General features: G+C 38.6%; 1 protein-coding gene across 3 annotated transcripts; it reads right to left on the minus strand.

The window, feature by feature from the left end:
* Window positions 1-267: 267 nt before the first annotated feature.
* SPRYD7 (SPRY domain containing 7) lies at window positions 268-19,006 on the minus strand. Of its 3 annotated transcripts, XM_081547598.1 has the most exons (5): window positions 18,676-19,006; window positions 13,439-13,555; window positions 11,120-11,286; window positions 6,582-6,684; window positions 268-2,803 (listed from the first exon to the last, which is right to left on the minus strand). In XM_081547598.1, the coding sequence occupies exons 1-5, from the start codon at window positions 18,779-18,781 to the stop codon at window positions 2,706-2,708; spliced, it is 591 nt and encodes a 196-aa protein (XP_081403724.1). In that variant the 5' UTR covers window positions 18,782-19,006; the 3' UTR covers window positions 268-2,705. The 3 variants fall into 3 exon arrangements, with proteins under 3 accessions (XP_081403724.1, XP_081403726.1, XP_081403725.1); XM_081547600.1 differs by lacking the exon at window positions 13,439-13,555; XM_081547599.1 differs by lacking the exon at window positions 6,582-6,684.
* Between the last annotated feature and the right edge of the window lie 1,907 nt (window positions 19,007-20,913).

The following is a 20,913-nucleotide window of genomic DNA, read 5'->3' on the forward strand; positions in this document are numbered from 1 at the left end:
ACATGGAAAATAAATCACTAATTTTCAATGTGAGTATAAAAAGTTACATCAGTGTGAACAAGTGGATTTCTGTGAAAAACAGAATCAAGACAATGGACAGTCTCTTCAGCCAGGAACAAATGCAGGTTTTTGTGTGTTAAAATACAAGGATGTTTTATGTCCCATCTATGTCTATATTTAGCTATCACTGAATACTTATGCTATAAGTATATACCATACTAATGTTCTATTGTCTTCAAGAAAGGCTTTAATTTTCTTCTAGGTGAATGCAGGTTTTTAAATAGACTTTATTTTTTGGAACAGTTCAGATTCACAGAAAAATTGAGACAGTAGTACAGAGTTTCCATATGTCCCCTCTTCCAATTTCCCCTGTTACTAATATCTTACATTTTTATGGTTCATCTATTACAAGTAATAAACATATTGACGCATTACTAACTCAAGTCCATGATTTACTCCGATTTCCTTGGTTTTCACCTAATACCCTGTTCTGTTCCTGGTTTGCACATCACATCGACACACTATGGCACATTATGTTTCCTTAAGCTCCCCGGGGTGTGTGTCTCTGATTTTCCTTGTTTTCGATGACCGAGACAGTTCAGAGTACTGCTCAAGTATTTTGTAGGATGCCCCTTTATGAATCTGATGTTTTTCTCAAGGTGAGACTGAGGTTATAGGTAATTTTCCTAGGAGAAATTAGATAGCTAGAGATTAAAAGCACATCTAGACTTCATCAAACTGTTGTCATGGACATAATTCATATACCAACTTTAGTACTGTACCTATTCAGTATGATTAGAGGTAGCAAAGACAGTCTTGAGAAAAGAACATGATCATTAAAAAAAAAAAGGTTAGCTCTTAATAAAATAATTCGGAGGTAGGTAGCATTATAAAGAGCGCAAGCAGTAGTTATATTAAATCTCTTTCTGAAATAACCATGTTCTTTACGAATTAAAATTACACGGTCAGAAAGGCAAAAATACACAAATAATAAACAGTTCAATTCTGTGTATCTACAGAGTTAAATTTGGGATTTATGTAAATATGTTACTCAAATATATCTATGCTTTAAAAACAATTGTTATATTTTTATCTATCAAATAAACAATAAATAAATATTGTGCAGGACTCTCTTGTCTGTGTGTCAACAATAGTCTTAAATCCTTAGAAAATTTATAGTAGGCCATCATTCTCAAAGAATTCTCTCCTGAGCAGTGGTTCTCAATCTTTAGCGTGGATCAGAATCACCTCAAGGGCTTGTTCCAACAGATTCCTGGATGCATCCCCAGCCTTTTCTGATTCCGTGGGTTTGGGGTGGGGCCTGAGTGTCCATGTCTAACACGTCGTCAGGTAAGGCTGATGCTGCTGGTCTAAGGGCCACACTATGAAAACCACTGAGCACAGTCAACAAGGACGCTGCATTCATTATGTATGGATGATGAAGAGGGTGTTTTGCATATGTAATTTTAACCAGTTACAGAATCTTACCAATAAGGTATGACTATCCCTTTTATAAATGGAGGACCTGCATCCAGAGAAACTGAGGAAATTGCCTGAAGAGATAATAGGATCAGGTGGCAAAACTACAAGTCAGATCTCCTTTGATTCTTAAGCCACGTTTTTCTGGTACGACATACTGCTCTGTGTTGATAAATGAGCGAAATGCATGCATCCTTGGCCTGCCCTATCTGGAAAGGAGACTGTCCCAAAGATACGGACAGTGATTTGTTCAGCTTTGTAGGGTATTATTTAAAGGATAGCAATTCTTCCTGAAAACTAAGCAAAGGCTCAGGGTCATGGAGAGGATTCACATATCTCTGAACTTCTGAAATAATCAAGGGCAAAGTGAATTTACGGTATAATTAAACAAAACAGGAAGAACATGTATTTAATACAGTACTGAATAGTCCTTAATTACTATTATTTTATTATTCCTTACAGAAAAATGCACATTTAAATTAAAATCCTTAAAAGAATAATCTCATTTCCATTTAAATTGAAGGCATCATACCATTCTAAACGCCTGCTGTATACACTATGTCACCACTCAACCACCACTTATTCAGGTATTGAAGTAACACAGCAAGAAGGTCTTCAACAAAATGCTCCGATAATTACTACCACATTTATCTCCTTTCACAAAGAAAATTAAAAACAACGGCATACAGACAAAACAAGCAATTACAATTTTTAAAGTGGTACATTTTATAGTAAATAAATTGCCGAAACTGAAGTTGCCAATAATATAAATATAAATTTGCCACTTTGTTATACTCTATATAAAAAAGACACTGAGACACAAAATTATTGGACTGCAGACTTAAAACAGTTAATGAGGTCTAAACATCAAAATGACCAAAAAACCCACCCAACTCTGTATCTATCAATACAAATATTTTACATTAAGAAAGACTCCCTTTTAAATATCTATATACATATTTCCATTTAATACTGTTAATTAAACCCACAGTTATATTTATTTAAATAAGAGTTAAATAAACCACCCCAAATGCTGATTTCATATCACAAAACCTAAGTATTTTAAATCACAACTTCAGGGTGGTATAGTGTATACACTGGTTCCTTAGACAACATTAACAAGCATGTTTTTAAGAATATCTTTTCATCTATACGTTAGGTAAAGCTTTATTAAATGGTAAACACTTTTAACAGTGCAGAAATACAAGTTTCAAAAACAAATACATTCAGAAGATCTGCTGTTCAAATAATATCTTTTCAAAACCAGGTGGAGGAGTATGATAAAATTCACTGAACTGGCAATCCAAAATTGCACTGTCATCAACTAGAGACAGAAAAAGAAAGAAAATAAATTAGAAGCAAACACCTTAAATTGAATGAATACATACTTATAAACTGTTTCCATAATGCCATTAAATTAATACGCAAGAAGAAGAAATACATCTGCTATCCAGGTTACAAAACATGATCCTATTGGGTAAAAACAGCCACAGTGAAGAATAAAATCTGTCAAGAGCATTGAACGGAAATATATCAAAATATTATTATGATTATCTCTAGATGATGTAAATACAGGTAATTTGAGTTTTTCCTTATTTACCTACCTGTATTTTCTCAATTTTATACATTAAGATAAATTACTTCTTAAAAAATATTTTATTAAAAAAGGATAGATTCACAAAGAGTAGCAAAAACAATACACAAAGTCCTGGGTAATCTTCATCCAGCTTCCCCCAGCGGTAATATCTCACACAGCTACAGTACAATGTCCAAATCAGGAAACTAACACTGATACAATACTGTTAATTAGCCTGCAGGCCTTATTCAGCTTCTACACATTTTTTTGTTTTGCTTTTTTTTTTTAACCAGTACTTATCCAAGAGAAATGAAGGCATATATCCACATAAAGATTTATACATCAGTGTTCACAGTAGCTTTATTTGTAATGGCCAAAAACCGGAAACAACCAAAATATCAAACACTAGGTGAGGGGAAAAAATCAGTTCTGATATATCCACAGAATGAACTATACTACTTGGTAGTAAAAATGAATGAATTCTTGATACATGTTACAACATGGATGAGTCTTAATTATACTGAGTAAAAGAAGCCAGATCAAAAAAATACAAATTGTATGATTCTATTTATACAATACTCTAAAAACGTAAGATAATCTGTAGTGACAGAAAGCAGATAGTGGCTACAAGGGGGGTGGGGTGGGGAGAGGTGAGCAGAATGCATGGCAAGGGGGCAGGAGGAAACTTGGGGTGATGAATATATTCGTTATCTTGACTATAGTGATGATGTGGGTTTCACTTCATAGCTATTTGTTAAGTTGCATATATATGTTTAATGAACATTACTAAATAGTTTATATTTCATTATCAATGCAGGAAAAAAGTTAAGCACTGGATGTGACATTCATGAAATCACTAGTGATTTTTAACAGAGGTGGTTTCAGTGAAGTGGTGGTAAAGGCAGCCACAGTAGTTGAAGATACAACATAAACAGAGACAAAAGCTATTTTATAGGAAACGCAGCCATATAGAGAAGGGTAAGCCCAGGCCTGGTGAGGGGTACAAGTTTGAAGAAGTGAAGTTGCTCAGTTGTGTCCAACTCTTTACGACCCCATGGACTGCAGCCTACCAGGCTCCTCCATCCATGGGATTCTCCAGGCAAGAGTACTGGAGTGGGTTGCCATTTCCTTCTCCAGGGGATCTTCCCAACCCAGGGATTGAACCCGGGTCTCCCGCATTGCAGGCAGACGCTTTACCATCTGAGCCACCAGGGAAGTCTCAATTCAGAATGTTTACAGGCATTGAAGAACGAGGTTGATGACACGAGATACAGATGAAATAACTGACAATAAAGTCCAAGAACTGGGAAGTTTGAAATCTAGACTGAGTTTTTTGAACATGAAGGGCACCACTTCCTCTAAGATGGGACAGGAAGGAGACAAGATTGGAAGAGGTGGGGGAGGGAAGCTGGAGTTCACCATGATGGACTGTTTCTCTATAAAGCGGAAGATGGATCTACAGAGCATGAATAGGGAATTCAAGAACGATGAAAGGCTGGAAGGTGCAGAGACGTAAAACACACAGAGAACTTAGATGAAGCTGGAAGTCCTAACTGTGAACAACACTTTTCTTCACTGTTACTCAGTTTTGTCTCTCCACAGGTTGAATATAAGGACCGACAGTATGAACAACTGGAAAGAATGTTCCAGTTAGGATTGGGGATAGGATAGAAGGCAAAGGGTAAGGGAATTTGAATTTTATTTTTATCTTTGATAGTATCTGGCTATTCAATATTTAATTGGACTGATTTATCAATTTCAATTTATAAAATATATTACTACATAAACTTCACTGCATTAAAAATAATGCCAAATCAAAGAAACAATTTAGAATAAAAATCTCGTTTGCTATCTTCATTTGTGTAACTCAGTCTAAAATTTTACTGATATTTATTTCATATCTCAGACTAAACTATTTCAAATATTAAGCTACATTTCCATTTACTTCAGTAAATAAAGATATTACTTTTAGGGTTACCAAATACTGCAAGCAAACTAACCTATATCAAGCTTAAACCTACACCTTTACATGCAAAGATATGCAAAGACACAGAAGGTAGAAGCACTGAAAAGTAGTATTTAGGGAAAAAGAAGATAAATGAAAACCTTAAAGCAAAGCACAGGCTTTGGTTGTTATATCAAATTATTAAATATTTATATTTGCTGCTGCTGCTACTGCTGTTAGCAGCAGTCACTTCAGTCGTGTCCGACTCTGTGTGACCCCATGGACGGCAGCCCACCAGGCTCCCCCGTCCGTGGGATTCTCTAGGCAAGAATACTGGAGTGGCCATTTCCTTCTCCAGTGCATCAAAGTGAAAAGTGAAATTGAAGTCGCTCAGTCGTGTCCTACTCCTAGTGACCCCATGGACTGCAGCCTAGCAGGCTCCTCTGTCCATTGGATTTTCCAAGCAAGAGTACTGGAGTGGGGTGCCATTGCCTTCTCCGTTATATTTGCTACTGTATACTTTTCTGCCATCCTGAACAAAGTCTGTTACTTTTCTGGTAAGTTACTATAAAAAAGTTAACAATTAGTTTTTGCTATGGCTCAAATCCTTAATTATTTAAAGTAATTAAATGAGAAAATGTTTTGCGATCCACTAATACTAGAAAAATCATACACTTGTCGATTTAAAGTTGATAGCATAAAAAATGAAGAAGAGAGTGATAAGGGCACTGTACTTATGTATGTTTCTTATAAAGAGAGACACCTTATTTTTTAGAGATACATATAAAATATTTTAGAGTAAAATGGTATAATGTCTGGCATTTGCCTCAAAACAATATAAGGAGGGGAGGTGAAGAACAGAGGACTGTAGGGAGGAGATGAAACCTGTCTGGCTATTAGCTGACAATTGTTTGAAGTTAAGTAATGGGTACATGAGGGTTCATTATTCTATTCTGGTTACTTCTACACGTTTGGAATTTTCTGTAATAAAATAAAAGTAACTGAGGGGTAGAGAGTCATCTCTAAGTAACCCAGTTCTTGGAGGTATACTTGTACAGAAACTATACTTACATACACATGGCTATCAAAAGCAAAACAATCAATACGAAACCATTCTAAGTCATAATTTTTCTCAGAAGAGTTTTAACATTTAGGTGATTTTGTAAAGGTAACCAATGCCCAATATACATGGAATTCCCATCCCTACTTTCAAAATATTCTTTACAATTACATTTTCTGGTCATCTAACCCTATCTAACAACTGGCAGGAATACGTTTTGTAAATTCTGTAAAGTTTTTGAAACTTTCTGGGATATAAGACTATATGATCTAAAAAGGAATGTGGCTATTGCATATTTAAGAGTAATCATTGTATTTAGCAAGTTTATTTTTTAAATACAAAGGAAATAAAAACTTTCCTTAGTCCTGCAAAGAGGGATTGTGATAACCTACTGAGTATACTCCATATACAAAGGTCCTTATTAATTTGTCCAGCCTTCTGAATGATAGTTACAAAGTTAGTGAAAATGCCAAGCAAAAGTTAACATACATTTGATATTGTTTAGAAATATTTTTGCTTACCATAAACAACTGGATACACTGTCCCTCGTATACCTGATGCTGGACAATGCATGTTTTTTCCATTCAAATATACATTTAATTCTACATGGTCATATGTAATACCCTAGGAAGCAAAGTAAATATTAAAAAGAGGGAAAATATATATGTTCCATAAAAACCTGAACAGTCAGAAAGCACTAACTGGGGAGCATGGAAACAAAAAACTAAGCAAAAGATCACAACAGGTTTTTTTTTTTTCCATAACAGATTTTATTAAGGGTTTACAATTTGGTAGAAATCTGTTTGAATTGAGCTAAAAAAAAAGTAGTGGTGATTATATGGGGGGAGGGGAAAGGTAAAATCCCATGAGTCCACATTCGAGGGGTAGAACTAAATCCTAGTATTTTATTCAGATAATCTGGGTTTTATATTTTGAATATTAAGATGATATAAGTACTATATATTGTTAACAGAGAGACCTTTTAAACTCATATAGAAAACACTGCTTTTTGCAGAATTTGGTAACAAGGGGGGAAAACAGTGATGTTTTCACCATTAGGGATTATTACCTATCATTGTTTTCAGTTGTGGTGAACTGTCTTTATACAATTTATTTTCAAAAAGAAATAATATATTTCTCTACCTCTTTACCTTGGTTTCAAATATGTGAAATGTATTACTAAGGTAAGGTGGGTATTTACAACTGCATGTAACTGGTAATTAGTATCAAGTGGAAAACAGAAAAACAACAGCTCAAAAGACTTTAAAAAGACAGCAAAATAAAAATATATTACTTTGCATATTATTAATGGTACAAAATTACAATTATTATTATTGACATTCTGGAAAACAACCTGTATTATGTACCAAACACTAGACACTTCATATTTACTCATTTAATCCTAGGTATTTTTATTATCTCCATTTTACAGATGAGGCAGCTAAAGCACAGAGAGGTTAAATAACTTATTTAAGGTTGCACAGTTAGGAAGTGGCAGAGCTGGAATTTAAACTGATGTAGTATGGCTTTGGAAAGCTTATTCTTGATTGCCACACAATTCAAAGCTTGTAAGGACTTTTACACTTTTAAAACTCTCTTTAAAACTCTGTACAGTATGTACTAGCTGAAGACGGAGAGACTTCCTTTGAAGAATGACAGCAGAGACCTTTCAATAGAGAAATCATCATAGGTCAAGAAGCAACCACTTGAAGGATTTCTGACTGTGGATAAATTATATGAACCTAAAAGCTTTTGTAGATAGAAAAAGACCTTACAGATGATCTAGCTTTAAATTCTTCACTTTCCAGTTAAGACAGCAAAGGCCCAGGTAAGTCAACATGTTAAGTGCTATAAAAGATTCTCCTCAAATCTTAGCAAAGCCAGCGTTAGACTAAACACTGAGAAAGATAAACAAAACTGCTTTTGCTTTATTTCAGTTTATGTATTTAAATATAATAATAAAGTGATCGCCAGGATTTGCTTTTTAGTGAAGAAACCTGTTTTCACTTAAAAAAACATGATTACATAAAAAGCAGCATGTAACCCTCTTTACAGGATTACTGGAAATCCAGCAGTTCAGATTAACAGGTCATGGTCTGGGCACCTTCCCCACCTGATGGCAGCATAACCTATTGCAAGTTCTCAATCCCACCCTCCAGCATCAATACCCAGTGAGTGAGTGAGTGAGTGAAAGTCGCTCAGTCGTGTCCAACTCTTTGTGACCCCATGAACTATACAGTCCATGGAATTCTCCAGGCCAGAATACTGGAGTGGGTAGCCTTTCCCTTCTCCAGGGGACAATACCCAATACCCAGTATCAAAGATCCCCTGGAGAAGGAGATCACAACCTGCTCCAGCATTCTTGCCTGGAAAATCCCATGGACAGAGGAGCCTGGAGGGCTACAGTCCATGGGGTCGCAGAGTTGGACACAACTTAGCAACTAGACAACAAAAATACCAAAGAAAGAAGTGAGGAAGGATGTGAGAAACCATACTGCGGGATCTTAGTTCTCTGACCAGAGCTGAACCAGTGCCCTCTGCAGTGGAAGCACGGAGTTCTAACCACTGGACTGCCAGAGAATTCCATTAATCTGTCCTTTTATCTGTTCTAGATACTAGGTTTGATCCTCTCATAATGATACCAAAAACCTTATGTGTTCTAAAGATTTATCAATAATTATTTGCTGGTTTGGTGAACAGACTCTGAAATTAGACTGTAATCCTGCTGCTGCTGCTGCTGCTAAGTCGCTTCAGTCGTGTCCAACTCTGTGCGACCCCATAGACGGCAGCTCACCAGGCTCTGTCGTCCCTGGGATTCTCCAGGCAAGAACACTGGAGTGGGTTGCCATTTCCTTCTCCAGTGCATGAAAGGGAAAAGTGAAAGTGAAGTCGCTCAGTCGTGTTCGACTCTTAGCAACCCCATGGACTGTAGCCTACCAGGCTCCTCCGTCCATGGGATTTTCCAGGCAAGAGTACTGGAGTGGGGTGCCATTGCCTTCTCCACTGTAATCCTGAGGTCACTCTGAATAAGCAATTACTTAACTTCTGGTCTGTAAAATGTAATAATAGTACCACCTATTTCACCTTGTCTGAAATTACACTGAAAACTGCAATTTTAAAATGTGATCAGTACTTTTCAAAACTATATACAAAAGGAAAAAAATAAGCATAAGCTGTTTCAGGTGTGTCTCCTTTGTGCTACAGTAGGCCCTGCTGATTCTGTATGGTTATTACATAAACATAACCATTTGGTTGGATGTTGAAAGCTTATTTTCCCTCAGAGAATGGTATATGACTGAAATTCTACACATATGAGAATGTTTTTACTGTCTTATAATTCATTCCAGTTTTCGTATGCTATTGTCAGCAATTTGGTGAATTTTGTTTGCAAGTGTTTGAACTAGGAAGATACAGCTATTAGCATGGGATAATGTTTTACTTTTCAGGATTCTGCTCATATTTCATCGTTTTGAGCCCTCCTTTTATCAGAATGGGCATAAAAACTCAAAGTCTAATTTAATAATGCTGACAGACTAAAAATGACATTCTTATATCTGTCGATATGAAGTACCAATCATCTTAAGGAATGAGATAGGAAGGAAAGAATAACACACAGTACAAGTCCGTACATCAACAAAGAAAAACTTTTGTTAGTGATTATCCTTTCTTCTTCTTTTTTTGGTCTCACCATGCGGTACGTGGGATCTTAGTTCCCTGACCAAGGATGGAACCCGTGGCCTCTGCAGTGGAAGCACAGAGTCCTAACCACCAGGGAGTTACCCGGATTATCCTTTATGTTTGAATTTCATTTTTTAGTATAAGCAGGCTGACAGCATCAACTTGACTTCAAGATTCTCTTTCATGAAATAACCCCTAGAATAGGGTGTTCCACATTACGGGCATCTGGCAATGATCTATAAACACAGAACCAACTATTTAAAAGGAAGAACGAGGAAAAGCAGATTTTAAAAACGGTTTATGTCTTTGGTTTCCTTGTTTTCTTTAGTTAATTTGAGGAAAAAAACACTTTCAATAATTTACCTATTTAAAATCTGTTCTTCACAATTTTTTTTTTTAAACTGAAGAGAAGATCAGACCATAGTCAAAAGCTTTCATTTCCTCATTTTCACCTTCTTCCAAATAGCGTATACTTCTTTAATTCAGTAACCTGGATTTACCTTGTCTGTTATCTAATTACTAGAAACTCTCATTCTTTAGATTCCTTTCAACTTGGTACAAGAGCCAGGAACCCAAGGCTCTGTGTATAACGACACTCTTGCTAAAGGAGACCCAAGAACTCTGTTCTCAACAGCTGATAGCTGAATTCAATGTATAAGGTTCTTGGAAAACACTGTGAGAAGAAGTATCTGAAAAAGACAGAAAGGCATCTCTGGATTACATTTTCAATAGGATGGCTTTGGCAAAGACTTGAATATATCCAGTTGGGAATAAAAACTGAGAAGCCTTCATAACATGTAACTCCTTCTATCCCCTGCTTTCCAAAAAAAACTTTTCCACAATCAAGCCTTAGGATTTTGAGTCAGTTCTTGAAAGAATTCTGAAAGTGAAGGAAGTTTAACCAGGTTAAGTTTAAGGAGGACCAACACTCCTGATAAAAATGCTGTAATTCTTTAACAGAAGTTTGTAACAAATTAAGTAATAAATGTCAAAATTTTCTCTAAGAGATCTCCAGCTGCAAAAATACCTAATCTTTTCTAAAGTAAGGGTCAGCGTTCTTTTAAAATTATGGGCCAAGGTTTCTTTTATTTGAGAGTAGCAGGAGATGTTGACTAGCAGCCAACCAGTCATAAACTCTCCTAAATGGAAATAAGGGTTCATGGCGATTTTCCTGGCCAGTGCAGCTCTAGAAAGGAGAAGGCAGTTAGGTAAGACAGCAGCATCTACATCAAGGGCTCTCTTTGGAAAATGAACTACCTCATTAGATCCAATCCCGGTGCTCTGGAATTTGGACCACAAACTCCCAGGCAAAACTAGAAATACTAAAAGCAGTTCAAGTTGAATAATTCACAGTGGAAAACAAGTCCACAAGGAAACTCACCACCACGTCTCCCTCCTGTGGAAGGCTGTTTGCTGGCAGCCTGTTTTTCTCCTCGTTGTTGTGGTATAGGGCTCCATCATTTCTCATCACCAGACTGTGTACATCTCGGCCAAGGGGGATCTGATTCAAGTTAACTTTCTGAGTTGCAACGCCAATACCCCAGATTCCTAAAAAATATAATAATTTAAATGCTCCCCAAATCTGAAGAATACAAATATGAAAGGAGTTGTTTCAAAAGAGAGTGTAAATTGTTTATAAAGAAAGTGGCATATTATCACTAAATTATTTTTTGTTAATCTTAAAAATATTTTTTTTAAAGTAGTTTGCAAATGATGTACTACATCTCTGTGGATGTAGTACAGCCTGGGAGGTAAGAGTGGGCCCTGGAGTTGTACTGCCTGGTTTAAACCCTGCTTGTGCTATGTCATCTTGGGCAAGTCACGTAACCGCTCTCTGTTTCCTCACCTGTGAACTATGCAGTCTAACAGTACTCGCCTCTTAAAGTTATCAGAAGATGCAGCAAGATCATCCAAGTAAAACAATTGGAACACTGTATTTTTTTTTTTTATGGATAAGTAAAGCACAGAGGAAGTATTTTTAAAAGATGCTAGCTATTGTCATTACTATTATTATCCTCCAAAAATATTACTAAAAAGCCACACATTGAATTTAAGTAGCCTGGGGTTCTATTTCAAGCACCACCTCTGAGAAGCAGGAAATTACTTCTTTAGTTTTTGCATCTGTAATATGTGACCAATAATGTATGACCTGATCAATACTATGGAGAAGAGAAAATTAATGATAAAATGCAAAATCATTCTCTTATTCAATACCTTAAGTCTGTGAGTTTAAAACCTTTTGGTCTAAGTTGACTTTTAAAGAGACCAGCTCTCTTCTTTATCAGTCTAACAGAATACGTAGAGCTCCTGATTATATTTCAAACTGTTTCTTTCTCAGTTTTTATCAAAATCAGGGGAAATTCTAAAGAATGCTTGAAAACCATGTTGTCAATCAATTTTCCTGGATTGAGAGAGGCCATCAGAAAGCTGCATGTCTGGACTTCACTGTCTTGGGCTCCTAAATAATTTGATTATATAATTTATCCTCCAAGGTGAGACAAGAGTGACAGTAGGGGATGATACTAATTTCATGTGACAACAGTTCTAGACAGGGTTACAGAGTCCCCTTCTTCCTAAAGAACTGTGCACTGTGACACCCTTTGGCACACTGCCTGAAGCTTTCATTGAGGGATCAATGCTACAAACTTCAACAATACACTTATTCTAGAAATATCTTTAAGGCTACCATCCTTTACAGAAAATCCACAAAAAAATCTGTATTACATTTAAGGCTCAAGGAAATATTCACTTCTCTTGAGAAAAGGTATGTTATACTTGAGAAAATTATGGTAATCAGAGACATTTTGCAGCCTAGTACAAAAGAATGGAATGGAGGACAGATTTATATTTATTTTACACACTTAAGAAAAATCAGTATTTAAAACAATTTAAAAACCAAGTCTCAGAGGGATATTTTATGTCTTTCATGTAAGAGCAGAATTAATTTACTCTAGTTTCCCTGTTCTGTACCTATATTACTCATGCCATATTTTACTACAAGTTTCTAATAAAGCCTTAAAAAAACTTCCCCATATTCAAAACTGTCACAAGTTAACTAATAATAACTATTATAATACTCATGTAGAACTGCCATACAGTCAAGAAACTTCATAATTTAAAAAATTTTAAAACATTTTAATTGAAGTGTAGTTGATTTACAGTATTGTGTTTCAGGTGTACATATTCAAAAAATTTTAGAGAGACTTGAGACTTCTACCAGAATTCTAAATCTGCCAATCACTTCAGAAGACACTGAATCAGGGAATCTTAACAAGAGTGAAGAGAAAAACTCAGGATCATAAGATTAATTTTATCCTAAGATAAAACAGCAAGAGTCTACACCGTACATGCTTGACCAAATGAAATGGTTCATCTAGCTCCTGGTAATCATTAACCATATTAGTAACAATCTTTGTGTGTTAAACGGAACCAGTACATCCTGTTGTTAAAACACTTTCATATATACAGCTCCTGTGAAGCGGGAAGGGCGGCTCCTGTAATCCATTTTATAGATGAGAAAACTGAACTTAATGTAACTAAATTAACTAATGAAACCAGGCTCTCACAAGAAGATGTGAGTGAAAAAGGTCTTTAAGTAAGAGTTCCGTGTTTTTTTTTAATCACCTCATTAATCTTTTCCATATATTGAAGATTCCTCCTCACATTCAGAGTATTAACAGTCAAGTACCATTATACCAACCTGTGGATTGGATTTTGAATTCGAAGTAGCTTTTGTTTTGATGTAAGGGTGCACTGGCTAAACAACCTCCCGTTCCACATATTCGTCTTCCATTTTTCACAATGACAACATCAGTTCCTAAACAAAAAATACAGGCACTGTGTCAAGTTTTGTATTCTCTTACCCAACAATCAAGGTTAATTTTTAAAAAAATATTTATTTATTGTTTACTTATTTGGCTGCGTTGAGTCTTGGTTGTGGCACAACAGATCTTCATTGTGTCACGTGGGATCTTTCACTGCAGCCCATGGGCTTAGTTGCTCCACGGAATGTGGGATCTTAGTTCCCTGACCACGGATGGAACCTGTGTCCCCTGCATTGCAGGGTGGGCTCCTAACCCCTGGACTACTAGGGAAGTCCCTCCAGGTTAATTTCTATTTCACTTTTAACTCTTGGTCTCCAAAAAATAGGGAGACTCTTTATACTTTGAAATATGAAATACTGATAAATTATTTAGAATATTTAATTCCCTTTTTTCCCTGGGAGAACATTTATATTTAATATTAATTTGTGGCCTAGAAATTATAATTAGGCAGTTTCAAATAAACAGTAATTTTGAAATATTTTGAATATTTTTTTATATACATACTGAATATTTTAAACACTTTTAAGGTAGAAGTAAACTTTCTTTTTGTTTTGGCTGTGCTGTGCGGCTTGTGGGATCTCAGTTCCCTGAACTCTGGGTCCACCTCAGTGAAAGCCCACAATCCTAACCACTAGGCCACCAGGGAACTCCCTGAAGTAGACTTTCTTCCATTTTAGCCAGTGAATCAATTTGATGACTTCATAAATCTCTTGATTTAAATGAAAACATAAACACTTAAAAGAAGCTGGGCAATCAGTACACTTTTCAGTTCAATCCAAACAAAACAATCTGGTAAAAGCTGACTGAATGTATGCACAAGGTCTTATGCAAGTGCATTGATCAAGCAAGAACTGAAGAGTAATGAACCATGGAAAGGAACATACATCTATGTTCTTGAAATAGCTGACATGGAAAAATGCCAATTTTAGGATCTTAAAAATATTTGTAAGACAGCTGCTGTTAATCACATTGCAAAGATGTAAACAAGGTTTCAACATCATTAAATGCATTTTATTCTCTTGGAAAATCTTAGTTTAGTTACATTTGATAGATGAGAGTGAGAAAAACAATCTCTTGATCATGCGACTCCAATTCCAATTCTTTTCCAAACACTGATTTAGCAAAGCATATCAGAGAACATGAAGAAATTTAACAAAATGCTTATCTGTAAGAAATACCCCATAACTATCCCATGACAGACTCCCAAGATCTGTAACCAGTATAACTTTTCTACTAATAAGTTTACAAGCCAAGCAGATCTGGCTATGAGAACTGTAGGGAACTCCTCTTTCCAGAGGGGGTAAAATAAAACTAGAAAATAGTAACAAATGTACTAACAGAGAGGCAGGTCTCTCAACTCACTGTTGAATTCATACTTAAACAAAAAATTATTTGGGACAAATATATACGAGAAATACCAAGTTTTCAAGACGTTACCACAATTCTAAGTGGGCTGATTAAAGACACTTACAGAAGGTGAACTAAGGTCCTTTGTACTGCACTATGTGCACACTCAGTCCCAGGGGCTGTAGCCCACCAGGCTCCTCTGTCCACATAGTTTTCCAAGCAAGAAGGCTATTTCCTCCTCCAGGGGATCTTCCCGACCCAGGGACTGAATCTGCTTGTCCTGTTTCCTGCATTGTAATTGGATTCTTTATCCACTGAGCCATCGGGGAAGCCCACAAGATCTTATTATATGATTATTAAAAATTCCTTAGCATCCTTTTTTTTTTCTGATTACAAAATGCTAAACTGCAAATTCTGGGTAAGTGTCTTTATACATAACTTATATTTAGCTGCCTCACAGATCTCCAGCAGTTAGTTGCTGGAGAGCAACCAGGGCCCAGCTCCTCCTTAATGGCAAAGACCATGGAGTGCTTGGCATCCAGCAGACGCTCGACAAATAACTGATACAGAAATGAATGAATATGCTCTGCTAAGTACTTTGTTGTGGACATGTAGCATCTGTTTTCTCTCTCCCAACGAACTTCTCTCTGGAGATCAAAACAGTTCCAAGGAAGATGACTCAATCTCTGGCTTCAGGGGTACAGCTTTGACCTGGGTTAAGTCAATCAGTGCGTTCCACATTTCTTGGCCACAGTGACCGAGTGAAAAACGGTTATGTGACCTAAGCCACTACCATCAGAGATAGTCTCAGGACCTTTGCAGAGAGAATGAAGGGATAAAGATTCTCTCACTCTTGCTGGATTCAAATGAGGAAGCCGATAGTACAGGGAGAGGCTGCAAGTTGTCATGGACGCCAGCCTTCAGGAATAAGCAACAGCTGATGGGGGAAAGAGATGAAAAGAAGCCCAGTCCTTGGCAGCACTGAGTCTTTTCTGAAGCTAGTGCTGTGTTTTACTTTTTAAATTTACACAAACCGATGAATTTCCTTCATTTTTCAACAATTTTTGAGTTGTAGGTTTTACTGCTTGTAACTGAAAGCACCCTAAGTGAAAAAACATTTCAAGAATTATGAAAATAAATGGTATTTTTTTAAACCCAGCAATACTCTATGGTTCTTACATGTAACTCTGAGCTGGAACCAAAGAACCAAATCTGAATATGCTATTATGCTCTTACTTCAATATCATTTATCACCAAGGCATTCTGCTAGGTACTGAGATGTTTTATACAGAAAGATGGGTATATATTCAGATAACATTCTAGAGTGTTTGTGAATCATTAGGAAATTATTTCAAGCCTATTCTATTTCTCTTTTTTAAGTACAAAGATATCCTATATTTGGATCTGTGTGATTTGTACAGTTTTATTATCAAGATTATTTAGAAAGTCAAGGCGAATTTGAGTACAGTCAGAAAATATATAAACATAGTCAAAGAATATTTTTTTAAAAAACATTAGACATTTCTAAATGAATAACATCCCTTTCAAGAAAGCTACCTTGGAAGACATTCATTTCTAAAAAGTATTAGTCACTTAGTCGTGCCTGACTCTTTGTAACCTCACAGACTGTAGCCCACGAGGCTCCTCTGTCCATAGGATTCTCCTGGTAAGAATATTGGCGTGGGCTGCCATTCCCTTCTCCAGGGGATCTTCCTGACCCAGGGATCCAACACGGGTCTCCCACACTGCAGGCAGATTCTTTACCATCTGAGCCACTAAGGAAGTTCTATATTTCTAAAAAACCAAATCAGAATTAAATATGGAGGTTGTGGTAAAAAATAAGATATTTATAAAAACTATACCACAGAAAATCCCAAGAGGAATTCCAAATCACTTTAGGTGATGTAGCATTATCAATATAAGTGACAACTTTGAAAGAGACAACATTCATTTGCATATGAAACGGATAAACTATTTTCTTTAAAAAAAAACAAAAACAAAAGGCAATCATATTAACCTTTCACATATTCAAATACATGCATACTCACTCAGTGGGCTTCTCATATTTCAACTTAAGATCAATCCATGCTTGAAACCTATTCCTAACTTGATAAGCCTCTCCTCTGATATTATTTGTTTTCTAAAATAAGGCTTTTTCTGTGATTGAAGAATTTGAAGTTTTTGGAAGACAGGTTAAGAAAAAGTTTCCATGCAGGAAGAAAATCAGGGGATGATATTACTCTACTGAAAGATACGGGGCATCTTTGGAAAAAGGAGAACATAGTGGAACGAGTACCAGTGACCAGCTCTCCGTGGAAGAAGAGACCAAAGAAAACAAATACTTTAAAGAGTAGATTGTAGTAATTCAGGAGTTTGGCAGTAGAGATAGAAAGAACTAAAGCTGATAATAACCTCCAGAAACTATGTGTGGTTTTTCTTTACTGTGTTCCTAGCATATAAAACAATGCCTGCCATCTGACAGTCACTCAATAAATATCAGCCGAGTGAATGAATACATGAAATGGAAACATTTCCTGAGGGAAATGACAGAATTTGAACATCTGTCTATAAGTGATGATGAATAAGAAATAATTCAAGGAGATATACGTACATCTACATATATATTTATGTATTGGGTTCTATATTACACTTGAGAGATCTAAGAATGAAAAGTAAAAACCCGCATACAAAGCGGTAAACAATTATCACATTTGTTATTTAGTACATGCTATAGAAATGTGAAGAAAAGAAAAATATAATGAGCCGAGTGTTTTCAGAGTATAAAGAATCTGGACAGGAGAGGGTTTTGCTACAAATATTTAAGAATTCCCTTTGTTATTTCAAGGCACTGTCCTTTAGTCAAAGAGAGATATGGGAAAAACTAAAAGTGCAGATGCATATTCAGAAGAGAATAATTCGGCAAAAAGACAGTACTCTGAAATAATTACGGTGGGAAATGTCGTCTCCTAGAACCACACTCCAGAAGCATGGAACTACATGGGACAAGTCTAAGAAAGAAATAGTAAGATGGCGAGAGGCTATAGAGGGGAGAGAATGTTAGAGAAGCTATAGGCTCATTTGAAATTGAAAGGAAAAACCATAGATGGGAAGAAACAACACGCTATTTCTGCAATAGCCTGACCTGCTAGGAAGAAGCCAGCCAGGTGAAATTACAGCACCTTTAAGCATGACTCAGGAGGAGCCGCACAAGGGGAGGTTTTTGTTCAAATGACATGTCCTGAGCTAAGCTGTGACTTTAGGCTTTTGCAACTTGCCTTGTCTTGACTTTAGGAGGTGAGAGGAAACAACCGATAACTGACAGGCTAAGAGAAAGCTGTCAGGGCAGAGGAAGGAGCGAGGACGAATAAGTGCTCTCAACATGTGCGTATCTGACTGAAGCTCGACGCCGGGACAGGAGGAGCACCGAGTCGCCCCCGCGCGCCCCTCGCCGGGGACGTCTGAGTCTCGGGAGACCGCGGCCCAGAGGAGATTCCTGTGGGAACGGGAAGGTCCACACGCCCGTATCTCCCCGAGACAGGAGCGGACCGGGCTGCTTGAACACAGAACCAGGCCAAGGCGCGGTTGGCCGGAGTCCGGAGGGGATCCGCGACGCCGACCCGGGTCTTCGGCAGCGTCGCAGGGCGAGGGGCAGGCGACGACGCCCGGAGCCCGGCGGGGCCCGGCTGCGTGCGGGGCTCCCCGAGAGCCCCCGGCTGCCCCCCGACCCGGGGTGGGCCGTTGGGTCTGGGGAAGGGAGGGCCCTTACCCATGTGCTGCGTGTCCAGCTGCACGGCCGGCATCTCCTTCAGAGGAATGTGGCCCGTCCCGCCATCTCTGCAGCACCGCAGGCAGCAGAACACCGAGGCGGCCATATCTCGGGGGCCTCCGGCGCCGCCGCTGCCGCCGCCGCCGCCGCCTGCGGCTCCTGGGCTGAGGCGACACCGCCCCCGACCCCTCTGCTCCGCCTCCCGCCCGCGCCCGAGCGCCGGAGTAGGTGCGGCGGGGGTGGGGAGGGTCTGTGCTCAGCGCGGAGGCGGGTACCGCGACGCCCCAGGCCGGTAGGGCGCAGGGCAGGACGAGGAGAAGCCTGCCTGGGCGGAAGACGCGGGGCGGGGCGGAGCTGGGGCGGGGCTATGGCGGGGGGCGGGGCTAGGGGTGGCGAAGGGCGGGGCGGCCGAGCGGACACCAGGGGGACGGCGCGCGCCTGCGCGTGGGAGGATTTTTCCTTTGCAAAGCCCAGCTTGTGTGTCCTGATAACTGAGGGATGCGCGAGCTTGGCGGCTTCCACTGTACGCTCAGGGGTCCTGAGGTGCCGTACCTTTAAAATTGTGCCCCACCCCCCCTTCAACATTATCTTTAAAGATGAGCTGACAGAGGCAAATCTGGCTGGGGAACGGGAGCCGATTTAGAAAAGCCCCAAGCTTGTCCCCGCGCCCCCAGGACTGAGAAAACTATGCCTCCACCCGAGAGCCTCTGACGCGCCCCCCACCCCCACCCTCCTTACCGTGTCTGGTTTCTGAAGAGTATTCTCAAATCCTAAACAGACGCACAGGGCCCAGGATTAATGGCTGTTAATGATTGCATTGTGAATATACATCCTGCTCTCTGAGTCGTCGGTCCTGCTGCATTTTAGGTACAGAGATGAGCTTTTTGTCGTGACCTTCGGGTGCCACGCGGTCGCAGGCGCGCAGGAGGCCACTCTGGGAGGGACCAGTTGGGCAGGGCGGGAGGGCGATCCTTGACCTGCCTCTTCCAAGCTCATCCTCCTCGTGGGCATGGAGTTCTGATGAGTGTGATGGGAATCTGGAGGTAGCGGGAAGAATGCGGAGCCTCCGAGGGAAGCACTCCGTTTCTACCGCTTGTTCTTTCCTGTTTCCACACAGGAATCTCCCTTGGTGATTACCTGTCATCTTCGTGCTTACCTAGATCACCCGCCCCGATCCATTTTCCATCTTCAGATCCCACTTGGCGTCTGGAGATGGTGTGGGACGACTATCTAGAATTAACCTGAAATCAATCTGGCTCAAACCTCTGTTCTCAAATAAGGTTTCCTTCCTGAAGGCTTCCCTAGGCTTCAAGTCCTGGAAACCCCGACGCAGAATGCCCTCTTACAATCTAATGGGTTCCTCTACACAACGTTTTGGTGACCTGAGTACAAATACCCTTTATGGAGAAATTTTTCAGGGGCCTGTGTCTCTGATGTTTATACAAATGATATTTTCATTATAATACTTATGAAGGGCATTGCAACCCACTCCAGTATTCTTGCCTGGAGAATCCGGTGGACAGAGGAGCCTGGAGGGCCAGAGTCCACACAGTCACAGAGTCAGACATGACTGAAGCAACTGAACACTTGGTACTTGGAGATTTAGTTATCGTAGGATTAATAATCAAGAGGATGATTGAACCCCTCACTGTCTATAAAGTATTTTCTTGGTAATCATTTTACAAGTGAAATTTTCTTTTAGTGAAAACTTTGACCAATATTCTGAGAAGTGTTAGTGTTCTAGTTTTTTCCTTTAGGAAGGAGTGGGGAGTTGAAAAGAATGTTGCAGAGACAAAAATTTTCTGTCTGTGTGTGAGGTAGGCACTCTTTCACATATATATCTAATTGAATTATTGAAACCTTTGAGAGTGAATATTGCCTCTACTTTCCAGATGAAGCAATAGGCTTGGAGAGATTAAATAATTTGGGTAGACACAGATGACTAGGAAATAAACAAGATGGGATTCAAAGTCCATCAGTCTGACTCCTAAGCCTGTATTTGCTCCACCAGATCATGCCGCTTCAAATTCTGAAGTTCTGACTCTTGCAATTAAGGCTACAATCCTCTTAAATGTGCTCTCAGTTCAAAAGGCAGGTGTGCACTTTATTTTTGTATGTTTCAGTATTCTCTGAATTGGCCATAAACTGCCATAACTCATGTGTTTAGACAATAAAATAAAATTAATTGTTATCAGGTAAAATATTCAGAAATATTATTAAAAGTAGTGCGTGTGTGCA

The sequence above is a fragment of the Giraffa tippelskirchi genome, chromosome 12 (genome assembly GCF_054371585.1).
Source record: "Giraffa tippelskirchi isolate mGirTip1 chromosome 12, T2T-mGirTip1v1.2.pri, whole genome shotgun sequence".
Taxonomy (NCBI): Eukaryota; Metazoa; Chordata; class Mammalia; order Artiodactyla; family Giraffidae; genus Giraffa; species Giraffa tippelskirchi.

Excerpts from the sequence above, each read along its gene's own strand:
- SPRYD7 (XM_081547598.1), bottom strand. The coding sequence starts at position 18,781 with ATGGCCGCCTCGGTGTTCTGCTGCCTGCGGTGCTGCAGAGATGGCGGG. Across the intron at positions 13,556-18,675 it reads GCTGGACACGCAGCACATGG|GAACTGATGTTGTCATTGTG; the intron begins GTAAGGGCCCTC and ends TTTTTTGTTTAG. Across the intron at positions 2,804-6,581 it reads AGTGTATCCAGTTGTTTATG|TTGATGACAGTGCAATTTTG; the intron begins GTAAGCAAAAAT and ends TTCTGTCTCTAG.